We start from the raw sequence: 20183 nt of genomic DNA on the forward strand, positions 1-20183 counted from the left end.
GCACCCACAAAGACACGCCTGGCTGCAATGTGGGTCTTCATGACAACCGCTGGGTCCCCGCCTTCCACAGTATCCATATGCCCATCTATAAGAAACACAAAGACCCGGAGGACATGTAGACACCCGTCTGTTCGCCCGTCTCCGTCTGTGGTCGCCATAGTGACGTGTACATGTTGGGACGTCGTCGGGTTACTGGTGGGAATGGGACCGTCGATACTTCTGACATACACACTGCTGAGGAGGCTGCTTCTTTCCAGCTTGTCACAATATGCACACAAAGCTTGCACACGAGTGGTGTGAGAGAGGTGGCCTGGTTCTGTAGAGGAGGAAGCTCTCAGGCAGGAGTTCCCTTCCTCTGTTCAGCATGCGCACACAGACACACACACACACAGACACACACACACACACACACACACACACACACACACACACACACACACCAGCGGTGCTGGGCATCCTCTGGTAGGACTAGTAGGAGCAGTGCATTCTGGGATGCAGCAGTGCAGATGGTTGGTTTCACATGCGTGGGTTGAGTGAAATCGCATCTTCCCTGCTGGAAGTTGGTATGCCTTATGTCAGGATCCCAGCTGAACTTCCCAGTTTGCCTGGTTTGTACATGGTCTGGTCTGGAGGGTCACTCCGTTCACTGTCGCCTACTGGAGAACAGAACTGATCAGCTTTAGTTAACTTCTACCTCCTGAATAGTGCGTGGTTCACAACATGCTAATGCCACTCCTTCCTGCTAGAACCATGCTGAAGTGGGTTTCCTGTAATCTTCCAGGTTGAAGTGGGTTTCCTGTAATCTTCCAGGTTGAAGTGGGTTTCCTGTAATCTTCCAGGTTGAAGTGGGTTTCCTGTAATCTTCCAGGTTGAAGTGTGTTTCCTGTAATCTTCCAGGTTGAAGTGTGTTTCCTGTAATCTTCCAGGTTGAAGTGTGTTTCCTGTAATCTTCCAGGTTGAAGTGGGTTTCCTGTGATCTTCCGGGTTGAGGTGGGTTTCCGGTAATATTCCAGGTTGAAGTGGGTTTCCGGTAATATTCCGGGTTGAAGTGTGTTTCCTGTAATCTTCCAGGTTGAAGTGGGTTTCCGGTAATATTCCAGGTTGAAGTGGGTTTCCGGTAATATTCCGGTTTGAGGTGGGTTTACGGTAATATTCCAGGTTGAAGTGGGTTTCCGGTAATATTCCGGTTTGAGGTGGGTTTACGGTAATATTCCGGGTTGAAGTGGGTTTCCGGTAATATTCCGGGTTGAAGTGGGTTTCCGGTAATATTCCGGGTTGAAGTGGGTTTCCGGTAATATTCCAGGTTGAAGTGGGTTTCCGGTAATATTCCAGGTTGAAGTGGGTTTCCGGTAATATTCCGGGTTGAAGTGGGTTTCCGGTAATATTCCGGGTTGAAGTGGGTTTCCGGTAATACTCTGGTTTGAAACTGTTTAGTCCAGTTCACTACGGACCAGTCGGCAGGCGAACCTCTGGACTCACTCTGTCAGTTTTGGGGACACCTGGTGGTGAGTGGATGAACTGCTGATGTTGATGTGCTCCATGTGGAAACGAGTATCTTCATATATCTGCGCCTTGTTTGTGTTTACATTTGTACATAAAGCAGATTCATATAAGCATTAAAAACAAGGGTGAGGAAACCTGATTATACAGTTGGTAAATGACTTGAATCCCCTCAGATGTTAAGAGGCGTAAACATCACAGCTGATGGTCTGTTTTGTTGTTTTGTTGTTTTGTTTTATTCTGGGTTGTTGTTTACTTCTTAAGAGTGACTTTGGGACCAGCCAGTGACTTTTCTTCTTTTCTTTTTAAGCTATTGATGGACAAGAGTGGTTTCTCAAAATGCTGTTGTTGTTTTTTTTTTGGGTGGGGGGAGGCTTTTCTATAAGGTGATGCAATATTACTGGGCTGCAGAGATTTAAAAAAGAGTTACACAGGATTTCAGACCAGTGGAGGGCTGCTTTTTCTGTTTTACTATCCTAGCTGTTGTTTTTCCTTCTGTTCAGGAACTTTGCTTCAATAAAGTGCTTTCTGTTGGTTTCATATGGTCCTCCTGGTCTCCCTCCAGTCCTCCTGGTCTCCCTCCAGTCTCTGTCCAGCAGGTCTGTACAGGAGAGCTTCTCTTTCAGAAGACGCTGAACAAAAACAAAGCGCCCTGAAGTTCATCATTCACCCATCAGATTGTGATTATGCATGTCCATGTTTAGTTTAATTAGGCCGTTTCCCTTCTCTATTCAACTCGTCTATGGCGTAGGCTAATTGATGGACCTCTCTCTTCCGGTGTCTTGTACGAGCAACGGCACTGTTAGCATATTCACTCATGGCAGCTTTACAGTGCTCAAAAAAAAATTTTTTTTAATTCTACCAGCGACTGATTTCTGTGACATCTCGGAGATCCAGTCTGTTCAAATGATATTCTTTTAAAGTTGAAACCTGTGGTTTCTCTGTATTAATAAATGTTTATATTCTCTGTGTGTATGATGGAATCAGGCTCCATAATGCTACTGCGTGAATAATGCAATCTGATCTAATCTGATCTGAGTTGATCTAATCTAACATCTGATCTAATCTAATCTGATTTGATCTATCCAATATCTGATCTAATCTGATCTAACATCTGATCTAATCTAATCTGATTTGGTCTAATCTAATCTAACATCTAATCTGATTTGATCTAATCTAACATCTAATCTGATTTGATCTAATCTAACATCTAATCTGATCTAATCTCACATCTGATCTAATCTAATATCTGATTTGATCTAATCTAGCATCTGATCCAATCTAATATAACATCTGATCTAATCTAATATCTGATTTAATCTAATCTAACATCTGATCTAATCTAATATCTGATTTAATCTAATCTAACATCTGATCTAATCTAGTCTGATTTGATCTAATCTAACATCTGATCTAATCTAACATCTAATCTGATCTAATTTAATATAACATCTGATCTAATTAAATATCTGATTTAATCTAATCGGATCTAATCTCACATCTGATCTAATCTGATTTGATCTAATCTCACATCTGATCTAATCTAATATAACATCTGATCTAATTAAACATCTGATTTAATCTAATCTGATCTAATCTAATATCTGATTTACTCTAATCTGATCTAATCTCACATCCGATCTAATCTGATTTGATCTAATCTAATATGTGATCTAACAACTGCTCTAATCTGACTTGATTTAATCTAATCTGATCTAATCTGATTTGATCTAATCTAACATCTGATTTGCTCTAATCTAACATCTGATCTAATCTGATCTAATCTCACATCTGATCTAATCTAACATCTGGTCTAATCTAATATCTGATTTGATCTAATCTAACATCTGATCTAATCTAACATCTGATCTAACAACTGCTCTGATCTGACTTGATCTAATCTAACATCTGCTCTAATCAGATTTGATCTGCACAGGCTGACATCATGATTAGATTACCTATCCATCCATTATCCAAACCGCTTACCCTGAGAGCAGGATAAGCGGATCGGATGGATGGATAATCTAATTGCGATGTCAGCCTGTGCAATTACATAACCACAAAAGGCTGCGATTTAATTGGACAATAAAATGTGCGTGTGTGTGAATGTGTGTTTGTGTGCAGTCTGCATATCTACGCCCATAATTAAGGGATGACCAATCAGTCTCTGTTTAGGCAGTGAAGCGCGTGCAGTCTACGGTCACATGACTATCCGGGGTGCCGTTTGCAGACCAGAAAGAAGGAAAAAATGGATACCATGACAACGAGCAGGTTATCGCTGATGAACCGGTGGCAAAAAAGGACCTGTGTTATATGGCGACATTTTGGATTCAAGCTCAGCGACCTTGAGCAGAAAGAGGTACTGTGTAAGACGTGGCGCACGGAAGTCGCTCCGTCGCGGCAACACGACAGCTTTGTAGTATTTGCACATGTCCAAATGTATTATATCGCAATGTTGCTCACAATAATCACAGTATGACGTTTTCACCAAATCGTGCAGCACCAGTCCATGATCACAGCAGTCATCCTCCCCGTGGTTGGGGACTCTCCCCCGTCTCCGAGGCACACCACAGCTGAGATGTTTTGACCACTGCTGAGATGTTTTGACCACTGCTGAGATGTTTTGACCACAGCTGAGATGTTTTGACCACTGCTGAGATGTTTTGACCACTGCTGAGATGTTTTGACCACTGCTGAGATGTTTTGACCACTGCTGAGATGTTTTGACCACAGCTGAGATGTTTTGACCACAGCTGAGATGTTTTGACCACAGCTGAGATGTTTTGACCACTGCTGAGATGTTTTGACCACTGCTGAGATGTTTTGACCACTGCTGAGATGTTTTGACCACTGCTGAGATGTTTTGACCACTGCTGAGATGTTTTGACCACTGCTGAGATGTTTTGACCACAGCTGAGATGTTTTGACCACTGCTGAGATGTTTTGACCACTGCTGAGATGTTTTGACCACTGCTGAGATGTTTTGACCACTGCTGAGATGTTTTGACCACAGCTGAGATGTTTTGACCACAGCTGAGATGTTTTGACCACTGCTGAGATGTTTTGACCACTGCTGAGATGTTTTGACCACTGCTGAGATGTTTTGACCACTGCTGAGATGTTTTGACCACTGCTGAGATGTTTTGACCACTGCTGAGATGTTTTGACCACTGCTGAGATGTTTTGACCACAGCTGAGATGTTTTGACCACAGCTGAGATGTTTTGACCACTGCTGAGATGTTTTGACCACTGCTGAGATGTTTTGACCACTGCTGAGATGTTTTGACCACTGCTGAGATGTTTTGACCACTGCTGAGATGTTTTGACCACAGCTGAGATGTTTTGACCACAGCTGAGATGTTTTGACCACTGCTGAGATGTTTTGACCACTGCTGAGATGTTTTGACCACAGCTGAGATGTTTTGACCACTGCTGAGATGTTTTGACCACTGCTGAGATGTTTTGACCACTGCTGAGATGTTTTGACCACTGCTGAGATGTTTTGACCGGGGAGGACGAACACTGGTGCCGCCGCAAACACTGAGACGTGACGCTGATGTGTCCATGACAACCAGCATGACTGTGCAACGGGGGAGGTTTCTATATAAGACAGCAGGTGAAGCAGTGCTTCACCCAAATAAAAAACATAGCACACGTATCACATAACACATCTTTTAGATACCACCATTTCAGTAGAACGGCCATCTCCTCTGGAAAGCCAACAAAAAAGGGTCACTGTTAGAAAAAAAGTGTGGTGGGTATTGTGCAACACAGCGCCCTCTTCAGGTGACACGGGAGCGTTCTGCCTCACTATTTTCTTTTATGAAGCAAGTTGTATAGAAGATGCATTATTCAGTGTTCAAATACATCTGTCAAACAACAACAACAAATACAAACAACAGACTTGTTAATACAACCAACCATAAAACAGAAAACCCCCAATGTAAATGGAGCCAGGGGGAATCTTCAAACAAAGACATTCGATAGACTGCAAAAACAGACCGTCTTCACAGCTTTCTTATTTTTTCAGTCAGTGATGGTCTTAATGTATTGTTTGGTGTCATTTCCAAAAACTAAAAACAGGGGTTTAGAATGGCTAAATTTTGACTTGTGAATGTGATAATTTGCTAAAATAATAAAATGAAGATACAGAATTCTTTACTTTTGTTACCATTATTAACGTGAATACCAAACAATACATTTTTCCAATAAAGAGACAAGTCAGGGTCACCATTATCAATAACATATCGTGATAGGTCTTTCCAGAATGGGACAGTATAAGGACATTGCCAGAGCAGATGCAGCATCGTTTCAGGGTGCAATTCACAGAAAGAGCATTTTACACACAAGTCTTTCTGAAACTCATTAACTAGATAGGTGCTTACAGGATAGAATCTATGTAACATTTTGAAAGAAAAGTCCCTTATTTCATTAGTAAGAAGATATTTGTACAGGAGACACCATATATTTTCTAATTCAAGTTGCCAACAAATCTAGACCAGGAGACCGCAGAAGGTGTACAAGTAATGTCAGATTGAAATAAGGAAGGCACACTAAGGTTATTGTTCCTTAAGATGGTAGACAAGCAGACTTTACCCACGAAACTTAATTTGGATCAAGTGCCGGCAAGGATGCTGGTCCTTCAAAACTCCTTAGGAGGGTCAGAATTCCAGAAGGAACAGCATCCATGACCGTTGCAGACTCCTTTGGGGGTAACGGGAATACCGTAGGTATTAAGGAATTCCCGAATACCTTAACAGGAGACCATTAGCATTAAGTAATTGGTTGACTAACATGATACCATTGCTAAACCATTTTCGATAGAATAAAGACCTATTCTTAAATTTAATATGTTGATTATTCCAAATAAAACAGTTGTGAGGAGAGAAATTGTGCTTGTAAATTAAAAACCATGAAAAAGCATCTGCCTGTGGAATTTAGCTAGCTTAAGGGACGTTTCTCTATGTCGTAATCACATGAAAGTACAAAGTTAAGACCACCGATCTTGGACAAAATATAATCCGGTATAAAGTTCCAAATAGAAGTGGGGTTGTTCAGAAAATGCTTTATCCAATTAATTTTAAAGATATTATGAAGAGTATTAAAATCAAGGAAATTGAGCCCCCAGAGTCACACGTGTTCATAATGACAGACCTCTTAACATAATGAGTCTTGTTTTTCCATCAGAAGTTGAAGAGTAATGTATCTGCTGCATTTCAGGTCTGCTTATTGACAAACAGAGGGACTGCTGCATCGGAGACGGGATAAACCTTCTGCTTTGGCTACTAATACTCACCCTTTTAAAGATAAATCTCTTGGTAACCAATGGTTAAGCTTTTTCTTCGTTTTCTCAATAATAGGGTTAAAGTTTCCATAACGTCTTTCTTCTTCGTTTCTCATGATGATAATCCCTAGATAGGTAATATTTTCCTTAACCGGTATGTTAGAGATATGAAGCATGGTACACTCTTTAAGAGAAAAAAGCTCACATTTGTCCAAATTCAAACAAAAACCAGAGGCTGCAGAAAAAGGTTCCATAGTTTTAATAGCAATGGGAACTTGACTAGCATTCTTAAGAAATAGGGTAGTGTCGTCAGCAAATTGACTAATTAGAATATCTCTCCCTGCAATGGAAATCCCTTTTATAAGACTATTCTTAATATGATTAGTAAGGAGTTGAATACATTGAAGAAGTAAATACGGAGAGGCCGGACAACCCTGCCGAATGCCACGCTTCAAATCAAACTTCAGAGATGTGCCACATTTAGACTTGATGGAGCTATTACCATTGGCATACAGAGTTTTAACAGCTTGACAAAAGAAGTCACCAAAAGCTTTATAGAAGTCCAAAAAAAATTAGGCTGTCATCAGGACATAAGAATGAACAATCAATTACATCTAAAACCAGCCTGGTATTGTTAGAAATGTCTTTTTCTCATAAAACCTGACTGAACTTCATCAATAATTGGCTCTAACACAGATTTAATTCTTTTAGCAATTGAAGCAAAAACTTTGCAGTCATTGTTTAACAAAGAAATGGGCCGCCAATTATCAATAAAAAGATCTTTTTTGGGTTTGGGAATTAAGGTGATTAAACCTTGTGTCAGTGAAGGAGGAAGCGTACCTTTACCTATACTTTCCATGATTACTCCAAGCAGAAAAGGAGCTAAGGGTTCAGAAAAGGCCTGATAAAATTCTGCAGAAAGAACATCGACCCCAGGAGACTTGTTAGACTTGAGATGTCCAACTGCATAATTGACTTCCTCAATAGTGACAATATCATCACATAGCTTTCTATCATTTTGCGGGATTTGAGTGGTGTTGTTCAGGGAATCCAAAAAAGCAGTACATGATTGCTGACAAACTTTAGACTCTTATAACTTCCTATAGAAGCTAGAGCAATAATCAACTACTTCTCTGGGGTCATCAGTAATATTGCCATTTACATTAAGATGCTGAATGGTAGTAGCCTTCCCATGATACCTCTCCAAATTAAAAAAAAATATGCACTATTTTGCTCACCTTCTTCAATCCACCTCTTCCTAGTTCTTACAAGGGCACCTTTGGCTTTATTTAAATATATTTCGTTCAGTTTAAGCTGTGCTGAAATTAATTCTGATCTTTCTTCTTCTGATAAATATCCAGGGTTTTTCTGCGGCAATTGACTTATTTTAGAGGGAGGCTCTCTAACACGCCGGGGGAGGGGGAAGGGGAAGGGGAAGGGGGGGGACAGAAAGAGGAGAGGCGGTGAGCGAGAGTTCTGCGGCTGTGTGTCGGTCGCTGAACTATTGTTTTTCTAGTAGAAATGTAGAGAGACAGACACGTACTGCACGTGGAGGGAACGTGTTACCGTCTCCCAGAATCCTTTGGGGCGAATCCGTGTTTCCTGGGGTGCGTCGGAGAAGGTGTCCTGCCTGGAGGCTGCGAGGGCCCACCAGCTAGCATGAATTCCCCAGCGAGCGGTGGAGTGTTTGACATGGTCCTGGACTGAGGACGGGGACGTCAGTGCTTCGTCGGTGCCGTGAGTTTGAGAGCAACATCTGTCATTGTTGTAGTGTGCATGGGGCACGAAGAGGATTCTGGACAGGCGTTAGTAGACATTAGTGTTTAGTGATTGGACTCTCTCCAGCACTAGCTTAGTACCGTACTGGATCAGCCTACAGTGCTATAGTTAGTCCATGTGTCAGTGGAGCTAGCTAGCTAGTGTAACCGGTTATTTTGTTGCCCGGTGCGGGATTCGATACGGGGTGTACTGCACCACAAGGCGACGTCACTAACCGCTCGGCTAAAGGCTCAGACCCGTTAGCTAGCCCGGGGCTAACGTGTCTTATTAGTAGTTTACAATAGCTCACTGGTCGTAGAGGCTCGTCAGTTCTCAGTGCGTCCAGATGAAGTGTTGGGTGCTGAGAAGAGGACTCGGAGGACAGTCGTGGTTTCTGGTTTTGTGGCGGGAGATTTGCTGCCTGAGTGAACGTTATTTCAGGAGCAGTGTGAACATTGAACGCGTTGCATCGCTGGTGGCGCCATCTAACGTCCACAGTGAGTCACGTAGACTACACGCACGTCACGTGGTTTGCCCTGCCGTACAGGCGTGTCTCCGGCGGCTCGTCTCGTGTGCCCAGGATCCATCAGACTGGTATTTGGGTCAGTTCCGTTATTCCTCATTACTACCCTGTGTTAACAAACCACCCGAACTGTTTATGTTTGAACATTCATTGGTTTTGATGCTCAACATTTAGAGTGAGTTTCTCATTTGAGGTTGTGTTGATATTGTGTATACCAAGACATACTGTGTATACAAAGAAATTCAAACTCTTATGTTTTTTTATTTTTTGCTATTATCATTCTATAGTATTACATTCAATTAATACTAAACTGTTGTTGCCTATTGATTCATCTTTGCTGTGTTTGGAGTTTAGGGCTTATTACAATACTTACCTGAGGGTTTAGAAGTATTCTGGAGTTGTGTACTTACCTTGGAGTAGGGGCGTCTCAACTGTCCTGTTGGTTCTGGGGAGGGAGGGTTATGCTGAGTTGGACCCATAGCACAGCATACACTCTACACATCAGGGGCCGTCGTGCCAGATACCTTAGCGTGAAGCCCACCCCACCATATCTTATGGGGTGTAACGTACTGACCACTCTGTTCAGCAGGACAGGCGTCCGCATACTTACCCACGTAGGTACTGAGACTAACTGCATTGGGAATGGGGACCCAGTTCCCTTCATTAACCTAATCTTTCAAGGTAAATAAGTACTATTACTACCCCTACAAGGCGTGGCTTATTATGCCCGCTACATTATCATTTACTGAAGTAGGTGAACGAGAAGGCCAACAATCCAAATTATGATCTAAAATGACATTGAAATCCCCACCTATTACTACACTAGAATTTGGAAAGTTATTAAGCACGCGTTGAATCTTATTCTCCAACATATCAAGCAGCTGATCATTTTCAGCATTAGAGTTGTAGCCATAAATATTAACAATTATAAAAGTGAAGAGGTCAATGTCGATAACTTGAAACATGAAATGACCTGCTGTGTCACAGACAGGAAGAAGGATAGAACCAGAGAATGTGTGTTTTAGAGTAGCAACCCCTGCAGAGTATTCAGAACCGCTTGCCAGCCATAGATCGTTGCCCCATTGAGATCTCCAAAATCTAGCCTCACTGGTAATCGAGTGAGACTCTTGAATGAAACAAACATCTGTTTTGTGCTGCTTAGCAAACAAAAAAAACAGCTTTACGTTTTATAATATCCCGTAACCCCCTGGCATTGAGAGTCATAATAGATAAGGACATATTAACAACAAAAAGGATCAAAATAGGAAGTAAGGATAGACTATAATTAGCTAGGGAATCTAACCCACCTGTCAAGAGCTGCATTATCTTAAGTCCTAAAAAAAGTATCTAAAGTGGACCACTGTAGAACAATTACAAAGCAACAATGCTGTCTGTTGAAACCAAATAGCCTGCTACTAGGCAGTTATTGGACATTCATTCAGTAATGTGCAAGAAGACCCATTACATCTGAACGAAAAGGGTCTAGTTACCGTTATTTAGAGAATCGGAATCAACGTTATTAGGCTATATCAAAACAACATTATCAGGTTTTGACCCTACATAGTTTTGGATAACTATCAAAGCTCAAACTCAAGGGGCAGGAAACAGTTCAGTACCGTTAGCAAAGGCGCACCACCAACGAAATATGCCGTCTTCCCGTGTTGGCGAGCCTTAGCCACCAAAGGCCAGAGCTGCATCCTTTTCTCTCTGACGGACTGGGACAAGTCCTCGGAAAAGCGCAGGTTCTTCTTTCAGAGAAAGGTGGATTTTTTCGCCGCTTTCCAAACTGCATCCTGGGAAACGCGTGAGGTGGACTGGAGAATAATCCCTCGAGGTCTGGAATCTCCTTTGCTGGGTTGGCCGAGTCGGTGCACTGTATCAACTACATCAGGAACCTTGGCCTTGTGCTCAGGTAGGATGGACTGACAGACCTGTATCACCTCTCTGCGGACGTTCTGCTCCTTAGATTCCGCTAAAAACTGAGATTGCTGCTGCTGCGCCTTTTTTTTTTTCATGGCAGATATGCGAGACGACCGATACATCATGCAAAGCCCAGTTGTCCATAATTGTCCGCTATGTTGATCCTCTGTCATGCCCACTTCTCTCATGTCCAGCCAGGTCTGCCGTCCTCTGTCATGCCCAGATCTCTCGTGTCCAGCCAGCTCTACCCTCCTCTGTCATGCCCACTTCTCTCGTGTCCAGCCAGCTCTGCCCTCCTCTGTCATGCCCACTTCTCTCGTGTCCAGCCAGCTCTACCCTCCTCTGTCATGCCCAGTTCTCTCATGCCCAGTTCTCTCGTTTTCAGCCAGCCCCGCCCTCCTGTCATGCCCAGCTCTCTCATGTCCAGCCAGCTCTGCCATCCTCTGTCATGCTGCCCAGTTCTCTCGTGTTCAGCCAGGTCTGCCCCCATCTGTCATGCCCACTTCTCTTATGTCCAGCCAGCTCTGCCATCCTCTGTCATGCCCAGATCTCTCGTGTCCAGCCAGGTCTACCCTCCTCTGTCATGCCCACTTCTCTCATGTCCAGCCAGCTCTGCCATCCTCTGTCATGCCCAGATCTCTCGTGTCCAGCCAGGTCTACCCTCCTCTGTCATGCCCACTTCTCTCATGTCCAGCCAGCTCTGCCATCCTCTCTCATGCCCAGTTCTCTCATGTCCAGCCAGCTCTGCCCTCCTCTGTCATGCCCACTTCTCTCATGTCCAGCCAGCTCTGCCCTCCTCTGTCATGCCCAGTTCTCTCATGTCCAGCCAGGTCTACCCTCCTCTTTCATGCCCACTTCTCTCATGTCCAGCCAGCTCTGCCGTCCTCTGTCATGCCCAGATCTCTCGTGTCCAGCCAGCTCTACCCTCCTCTGTCATGCCCAGTTCTCTCATGCCCAGTTCTCTCGTTTTCAGCCAGCCCCGCCCTCCTGTCATGCCCAGTTCTCTCATGTCCAGCCAGCTCTGCCATCCTCTCTCATGCCCAGCTCTCTCATGTCCAGCCAGGTCTGCCGTCCTCTGTCATGCCCAGATCTCTCGTGTCCAGCCAGCTCTACCCTCCTCTGTCATGCCCAGTTCTCTCATGCCCAGTTCTCTCGTTTTCAGCCAGCCCCGCCCTCCTGTCATGCCCAGCTCTCTCATGTCCAGCCAGCTCTGCCATCCTCTGTCATGCTGCCCAGTTCTCTCGTGTTCAGCCAGGTCTGCCCCCCTCTGTCATGCCCACTTCTCTTATGTCCAGCCAGCTCTGCCATCCTCTGTCATGCCCAGATCTCTCGTGTCCAGCCAGGTCTACCCTCCTCTGTCATGCCCACTTCTCTCATGTCCAGCCAGCTCTGCCATCCTCTCTCATGCCCAGTTCTCTCATGTCCAGCCAGGTCTACCCTCCTCTGTCATGCCCACTTCTCTCATGTCCAGCCAGCTCTCCCCTCCTCTGTCATGCCCACTTCTCTCATGTCCAGCCAGCTCTGCCCTCCTCTGTCATGCCCAGTTCTCTCATGTCCAGCCAGGTCTACCCTCCTCTTTCATGCCCACTTCTCTCATGTCCAGCCAGCTCTGCCATCCTCTCTCATGCCCAGTTCTCTCATGTCCAGCCAGCTCTGCCCTCCTCTGTCATGCCCAGCTCTCTCATGTCCAGCCAGCTCTGCCATCCTCTCTCATGCCCACTTCTCTCATGTCCAGCCAGCTCTGCCATCCTCTCTCATGCCCAGCTCTCTCATGTCCAGCCAGCTCTGCCATCCTCTCTCATGCCCAGCTCTCTCATGTCCAGCCTGCTCTGCCATCCTCTGTCATTCTCAGTTCTCTCATGTCCAGCCAGCTCTGCCATCCTCTGTCATTCTCAGTTCTCTCATGTCCAGCCAGCTCTGCCATCCTCTCTCATGCCCAGCCTGCTCTGCCCTCCTCTGTCATGCCCAGATCTCTCGTGTCCAGCCAAGTCTGCCCTCCTCTCTCATGCCCAGCTCTCTCATGTCCAGCCAGCTCTGCCATCCTCTCTCATTCCCACTTCTCTCATGTCCAGCCTGCTCTGCCCTCCTCTGTCATGCCCAGATCTCTCGTGTCCAGCCAGCTCTGCCATCCTCTGTCATGCCCAGTTCTCTCATGTCCAGCCAGCTCTGCCATCCTCTGTCATGCCCAGATCTCTCGTGTCCAGCCAGCTCTGCCATCCTCTCTCATGCCCAGTTCTCTCGTGTTCAGCCAGGTCTGCCCTCCTCTGTCATGCCCAGCTCTCTCATGTCCAGCTAGCTCTGCCATCCTCTCTCATGCCCAGCTCTCTCATGTCCAGCCAGGTCTACCCTCCTCTGTCATGCCCAGTTCTCTCGTGTCCAGCCAGGTCTACCCTCCTCTCTCGTGCCCAGTTCTCTCATGTCCAGCCAGGTCTACCCTCCTCTGTCATGCCCAGCTCTCTCATGTCCAGCCAGGTCTACCCTCCTCTGTCATGCCCAGATCTCTCGTGTCCAGCCAGCTCTGCCCTTCTGTCTCATGCCCAGTTCTCTCGTGTCCAGCCAGCTCTGCCCTCCTCTGTCATGCCCAGTTCTCTCGTGTCCAGCCAGCTCTACCCTCTTCTCTCATGCCCAGTTCTCTCATGTCCAGCCAGCTCTGCCCTCCTCTGTCATGCCCAGCTCTCTCATGTCCAGCCAGGTCTACCCTCCTCTGTCATGCCCAGTTCTCTCGTGTCCAGCCAGCTCTGCCCTCCTCTCTCGTGCCCAGTTCTCTCATGTCCAGCCAGCTCTGCCCTCCTCTCTCATGCCCAGCTCTCATGTCCAGCCAGCTCTGCCCTCCTCTGTCATGCCCACTTCTCTCATGTCCAGCCAGCTCTGCCCTCCTCTCTCATGCCCAGTTCTCTCATGTCCAGCCAGCTCTGCCCTCCTCTGTCATGCCCAGTTCTCTCGTGTCCAGCCAGCTCTACCCTCTTCTCTCATGCCCAGTTCTCTCATGTCCAGCCAGCTCTGCCCTCCTCTGTCATGCCCAGCTCTCTCATGTCCAGCCAGGTCTACCCTCCTCTGTCATGCCCAGTTCTCTCGTGTCCAGCCAGCTCTGCCCTCCTCTCTCGTGCCCAGTTCTCTCATGTCCAGCCAGCTCTGCCCTCCTCTCTCATGCCCAGCTCTCTCATGTCCAGCCAGCTCTGCCCTCCTCTGTCATGCCCACTTCTCTCATGTCCAGCCAGCTCTGCCCTCCTCTCTCATGCCCAGTTCTCTCATGTCCAGCCAGGTCTGCCCTCCTCTGTCATGCCCACTTCTCTCATGTCCAGCCAGCTCTGCCCTCCTCTGTCATGCCCAATTCTCTCATGTCCAGCCAGCTCTGCCCTCCTCTGTCATACCCACTTCTCTCATGTCCAGCCAGCTCTGCCATCCTCTCTCATGCCCAGTTCTCTCATGTCCAGCCAGCTCTGCTCTCCTCTGTCATGCCCAGTTCTCTCATGTCCAGCTAGCTCTGCCCTCCTCTCTCATGCCCAGTTCTCTCATGTCCAGCCAGCTCTGCCCTCCTCTGTCATGCCCAGCTCTCTCATGTCCAGCCAGGTCTACCCTCCTCTGTCATGCCCAGCTCTCTCATGTCCAGCCAGCTCTGCCATCCTCTCCCATGCCCACTTCTCTCATGTCCAGCCAGCTCTGCCATCCTCTCCCATGCCCACTTCTCTCATGTCCAGCCAGCTCTGCCATCCTCTCTCATGCCCAGCTCTCTCATGTCCAGCCAGCTCTGCCATCCTCTCTCATGCCCACTTCTCTCATGTCCAGCCTGCTCTGCCCTCCTCTGTCATTCTCAGTTCTCTCATGTCCAGCCTGCTCTGCCCTCCTCTGTCATTCTCAGTTCTCTCATGTCCAGCCAGCTCTGCCCTCCTCTGTCATGCCCAGTTCTCTCATGTCCAGCCAGCTCTGCCATCCTCTCTCATGCCCAGCTCTCTCATGTCCAGCCAGCTCTGCCATCCTCTCTCATTCCCACTTCTCTCATGTCCAGCCTGCTCTGCCCTCCTCTGTCATGCCCAGATCTCTCGTGTCCAGCCAGCTCTGCCATCCTCTGTCATGCCCAGTTCTCTCATGTCCAGCCAGCTCTGCCCTCCTCTGTCATGCCCAGTTCTCTCGTGTCCAGCCAGCTCTGCCCTCCTCTGTCATGCCCAGTTCTCTCGTGTCCAGCCAGCTCTGCCATCCTCTGTCATGCCCAGCTCTCTCATGTCCAGCCAGCTCTGCCATCCTCTCTCATTCCCACTTCTCTCATGTCCAGCCAGCTCTGCCCTCCTCTGTCATGCCCAGCTCTCTCATGTCCAGCCAGCTCTGCCATCCTCTCTCATTCCCACTTCTCTCATGTCCAGCCAGCTCTGCCATCCTCTGTCATGCCCAGTTCTCTCATGTCCAGCCAGGTCTACCCTCCTCTGTCATGCCCAGATCTCTCGTGTCCAGCCAGCTCTGCCATCCTCTGTCATGCCCAGCTCTCTCGTGTCCAGCCAGGTCTGCCATCCTCTGTCATGCCCAGCTCTCTCATGTCCAGCCAGGTCTGCCATCCTCTGTCATGCCCACTTCTCTCATGTCCAGCCAGCTCTGCCATCCTCTCTCATTCCCACTTCTCTCATGTCCAGCCAGCTCTGCCCTCCTCTGTCATGCCCAGCTCTCTCATGTCCAGCTAGCTCTGCCATCCTCTGTCATGCCCACATCTCTCATGTCCAGCCAGGTCTACCCTCCTCTGTCATGCCCAGTTCTCTCGTGTCCAGCCAGCTCTGCCATCCTCTCTCATGCCCAGTTCTCTCATGTCCAGCCTGCTCTGCCATCCTCTCTCATGCCCAGCTCTCTCATGTCCAGCCAGCTCTGCCATCCTCTCTCATTCCCACTTCTCTCATGTCCAGCCTGCTCTGCCCTCCTCTGTCATGCCCAGATCTCTCGTGTCCAGCCAGCTCTGCCATCCTCTGTCATGCCCAGTTCTCTCATGTCCAGCCAGCTCTGCCCTCCTCTGTCATGCCCAGTTCTCTCGTGTCCAGCCAGCTCTGCCCTCCTCTGTCATGCCCAGTTCTCTCGTGTCCAGCCAGCTCTGCCATCCTCTGTCATGCCCAGCTCTCTCATGTCCAGCCAGCTCTGCCATCCTCTCTCATTCCCACTTCTCTCATGTCCAGCCAGCTCTGCCCTCCTCTGTCATGCCCAGCTCTCTCATGTCCAGCCAGCTCTGCCATCCTCTCTCATTCCCACTTCTCTCATGTCCAGCCAGCTCTGCCATCCTCTGTCATGCCCAGTTCTCTCATGTCCAGCCAGGTCTACCCTCCTCTGTCATGCCCAGATCTCTCGTGTCCAGCCAGCTCTGCCATCCTCTGTCATGCCCAGCTCTCTCGTGTCCAGCCAGGTCTGCCATCCTCTGTCATGCCCAGCTCTCTCATGTCCAGCCAGGTCTGCCATCCTCTGTCATGCCCACTTCTCTCATGTCCAGCCAGCTCTGCCATCCTCTCTCATTCCCACTTCTCTCATGTCCAGCCAGCTCTGCCCTCCTCTGTCATGCCCAGCTCTCTCATGTCCAGCTAGCTCTGCCATCCTCTGTCATGCCCACATCTCTCATGTCCAGCCAGGTCTACCCTCCTCTGTCATGCCCAGTTCTCTCGTGTCCAGCCAGCTCTGCCATCCTCTCTCATGCCCAGCTCTCTCATGTCCAGCCAGGTCTGCCCTCCTCTCTCGTGCCCAGTTCTCTCATGTCCAGTCAGCTCTGCCCTCCTCTGTCATGTCCAGTTCTCTCATGTCCAGCCAGGTCTGCCCTCCTCTGTCATGCCCAGTTCTCTCGTGTCCAGCCAGCTCTGCCCTCCTCTGTCATGCCCAGCTCTCTCATGTCCAGCCAGCTCTGCCATCCTCTCTCATTCCCACTTCTCTCATGTCCAGCCAGCTCTGCCCTCCTCTGTCATGCCCAGCTCTCTCATGTCCAGCCAGCTCTGCCATCCTCTCTCATTCCCACTTCTCTCATGTCCAGCCAGCTCTGCCATCCTCTGTCATGCCCAGTTCTCTCATGTCCAGCCAGGTCTACCCTCCTCTGTCATGCCCAGATCTCTCGTGTCCAGCCAGCTCTGCCATCCTCTGTCATGCCCAGATCTCTCGTGTCCAGCCAGGTCTGCCATCCTCTGTCATGCCCAGATCTCTCGTGTCCAGCCAGCTCTGCCATCCTCTCTCATGCCCAGTTCTCTCATGTCCAGCCAGCTCTGCCCTCCTCTCTCGTGTCCAGTTCTCTCATGTCCAGTCAGCTCTGCCCTCCTCTGTCATGTCCAGTTCTCTCATGTCCAGCCAGCTCTGCCCTCCTCTGTCATGTCCAGTTCTCTCATGTCCAGCCAGGTCTGCCCTCCTCTGTCATGCCCAGTTCTCTCGTGTCCAGCCAGCTCTGCCCTCCTCTGTCATGCCCAGTTCTCTCATGTCCAGCCAGCTCTGCCCTCCTCTGTCAAACCAGGCTCTCTTAAGTCCAGGAAAGTAATACCATCGGTACGTATTATTGTTTCAAATTAATTTTATTGTGCTTCAAATAGTCAAACTTGGATATTTGTTCACTTGAACTAATCTGTGTTTTATGTCTCTGTTTCCAGCAAAGAATCACCAAAAAACCAGCATACCTGTTCCTCTGCCCTGCTCCCTGTCAGATAATTCACTGCTGTCATGAGTCCAAGTAAGTCCTTCTCTATTAACCAGAAATGTCTGTATTTGTTTGTTTTTTTAATTATTGCATCAAACAGAAATGCCTCTTTGGAGAGAAATTGTGATATTAGTCACATGTCTTGAATAAAAGGTCATGAACATGTGCTGGCTCATGTTTTTCAGGCTACACTTCTGTTTGCAGTACAGTCCAGTCCAGCTCAACCCTCCACTCTCATGTGACGCTCAGTCCAGACCAGTTCAGTCCCCTCCCATTGCTCTCAGCATTATCCTAGCAGAGAACCAACAGCTCGTACCACTGGTAAATATTGTTTCTAATTAATTTTATTATGCAAAAAAAAAAGTGAGCAAGGCACTCTTGAGGAAGAAAACATTAAAAAGCCTTTATTAATGTGCTAATACATGACTCGAGTGAAAATGAAGAGAAATAAAACAGTAGCGGCAGTACTGGCCTTTATCAGGGTGACTTCATTTTATTATGATTCCAATCTATCTAAGGTGAAGAGTTGTTTACTTGAACTAATCTATATGTTTTATGTCTGTATTTGCAGCAGAGAAGCACCAGCAGACCCTTCCTTGTGCCCTCCTCCCTGTCAGATAATCCACTACTGTCAGAAGTCCAAGTAACTCCTCACCTGAATGTCTGTTTGATTGTTGTTTTTTAAATGATTGCATCAAATGGAAATGCCTACATAAAGGATAGAGATTGTTATGTCACTCATGTCTTTTGAATAAAAGCTCATTGACATAATATGCTGGGATCTGTCTGCTTAATGATTTGTTGTTTTTACACATACAGTGAGGGATGTTTTAAAAATATAATGGGGGGGGGGTTGGTTGGGTGGTTGCGTCACCAAAAATTTTGGTCAGCAGCCACAACTGCTGTGTTCCGTATAGTGTAATGTAGTGTCTAATACATTAGACTGTGTGTGTTAGTTTTGGCCCCAGGATCCATTTTTACAAGGGTGGGAACTGTTAACCACTAAGCTGACGGCACACCAGCCACAATGGCTGATACACCTTGTTTGTAGTCCTACTACACCTGGTTTGTAGTCCTGATACACCTGTAGTCAAGGCAATTTTATTTGTGTAGCCCAATATCACAAATTACAAATCCTGCTGCACCTTGTTTGTAGTCGTCAATTTTATTTGTGTAGCCCAATGTCACAAATTACAAATCCTGCCACACCTTGTTTGTAGACCTGCTGCACCTGGTTTGTAGTCCTCATTGGCGGAGGGAGGGACAGATCAGAGAAATCAGATTTCAGCTTGAACCAAGAACTTAAGTTGAGCAGCAACTTGTAAGATCTTTGAAATGGGCTGCATTAATTTAACAGTCTTAGGAATCTTCCATGATTCCATCTACAGATGAAATTAACTCGTAACAGATTCGGGTGTTACACTGATGGGCAGGTGAACTGAATAAAGATCATCTCCAAACAAGGGGACGTGTCAAGGTCTGGGTAGATGGTAGGTGTACAGTCAGTTCTGGTAGTCACCGTGTTGGATGCAGGAGAACTGGGCAGCACTGAAGACCTGAGATACTGACGAGGACCAAGTTGTTAAGGCATGATGACCTGGTCAGAGCACCTGAAACGGCAAGGCTTGTGGGATACTTCTGGTCAGCAGGGGTGAGTACCTACCGACAGAGGGGATTCAAAGGAATCTAGGGGCCGAAGGCAAAGTTCACAGCCGCCCCCCCCCCATCAACTGTCGTTTTTTATATTTAACACAGATTCACCACGGCAGTAGGGATCTCATTAACGGCTGCTTTATTGAAAGATTGCATACGACTCTCGTGAAGCTTCTTCAACCACCTGTCGAAAAGGTACTGTTCTTCTCCAGTCCAACGCTTAACCACAGCTCTGTAACTGAACCTCTGGTGCCATCTACCGGTGTACTGTCACAATTCACAACTACATGCATTGCAGTACACCACATCAACTACAAAGCCCCCCCCCCATCGCACCAGCTAACAATGAAATCTTTGCTATTGCTTTGCTTCATGTCTTCTTTAATACAACATTTGACATCTGACGTGTGCATATAATAATTAATACTTTAAATAATAGAATATGACTCAAATACGATAATTAACTATTTACAATGCATGATTTCAAATGAATATGGTGGTTAAAAAGTGCCTTAAAAAGCAAAATTAAAAAGTACACATAATACAAAAAAACAATGTACACACACGTCTATACAAATATATATTAACTAGCAGAGGTACCCGGCGTTGCCCGGGGAAAGTGTTCTCACCAAAACAACCAACACGATCTGATCTTTACGATATAATTGATGATGAAATACAGGATAATTTATGATATGACACATGTGATAAACGAATGTTATTATCAAAAGTTGTCATTTTCAATCCATTCATCAAGCTTCTTTGCCAATGTGTGTATTAATTGCCACAAATCCACCTTCACCGCCACGAAATAAACTCAATTTCACCAATCAAAATTTTTACTTGGTTTTTGAAAAATTTTCAAACCGTGCAATCCTAGGAAAGTGCTGATTCTAACCATACCTTTGTT

At 46.9% G+C, this 20183-nt stretch overlaps 1 protein-coding gene across 1 annotated transcript in view; it reads left to right on the plus strand.

The window, feature by feature from the left end:
• fbxo34 (F-box protein 34) overlaps window positions 1-1998 on the plus strand; it is a 41356-nt gene extending 39358 nt beyond the window's left edge. Inside the window, exon 3 of the mRNA XM_056296274.1 lies at window positions 1-1998. This exon is cut by the window's left edge and continues 1744 nt beyond it. Within this exon, the coding sequence (XP_056152249.1) occupies window positions 1-119 (119 nt within the window). The 3' untranslated portion in view covers window positions 120-1998.
• The last annotated feature ends 18185 nt before the right edge of the window (window positions 1999-20183 follow it).

The sequence above is a fragment of the Lampris incognitus genome, chromosome 16 (genome assembly GCF_029633865.1).
Source record: "Lampris incognitus isolate fLamInc1 chromosome 16, fLamInc1.hap2, whole genome shotgun sequence".
NCBI lineage: Eukaryota > Metazoa > Chordata > Actinopteri > Lampriformes > Lampridae > Lampris > Lampris incognitus.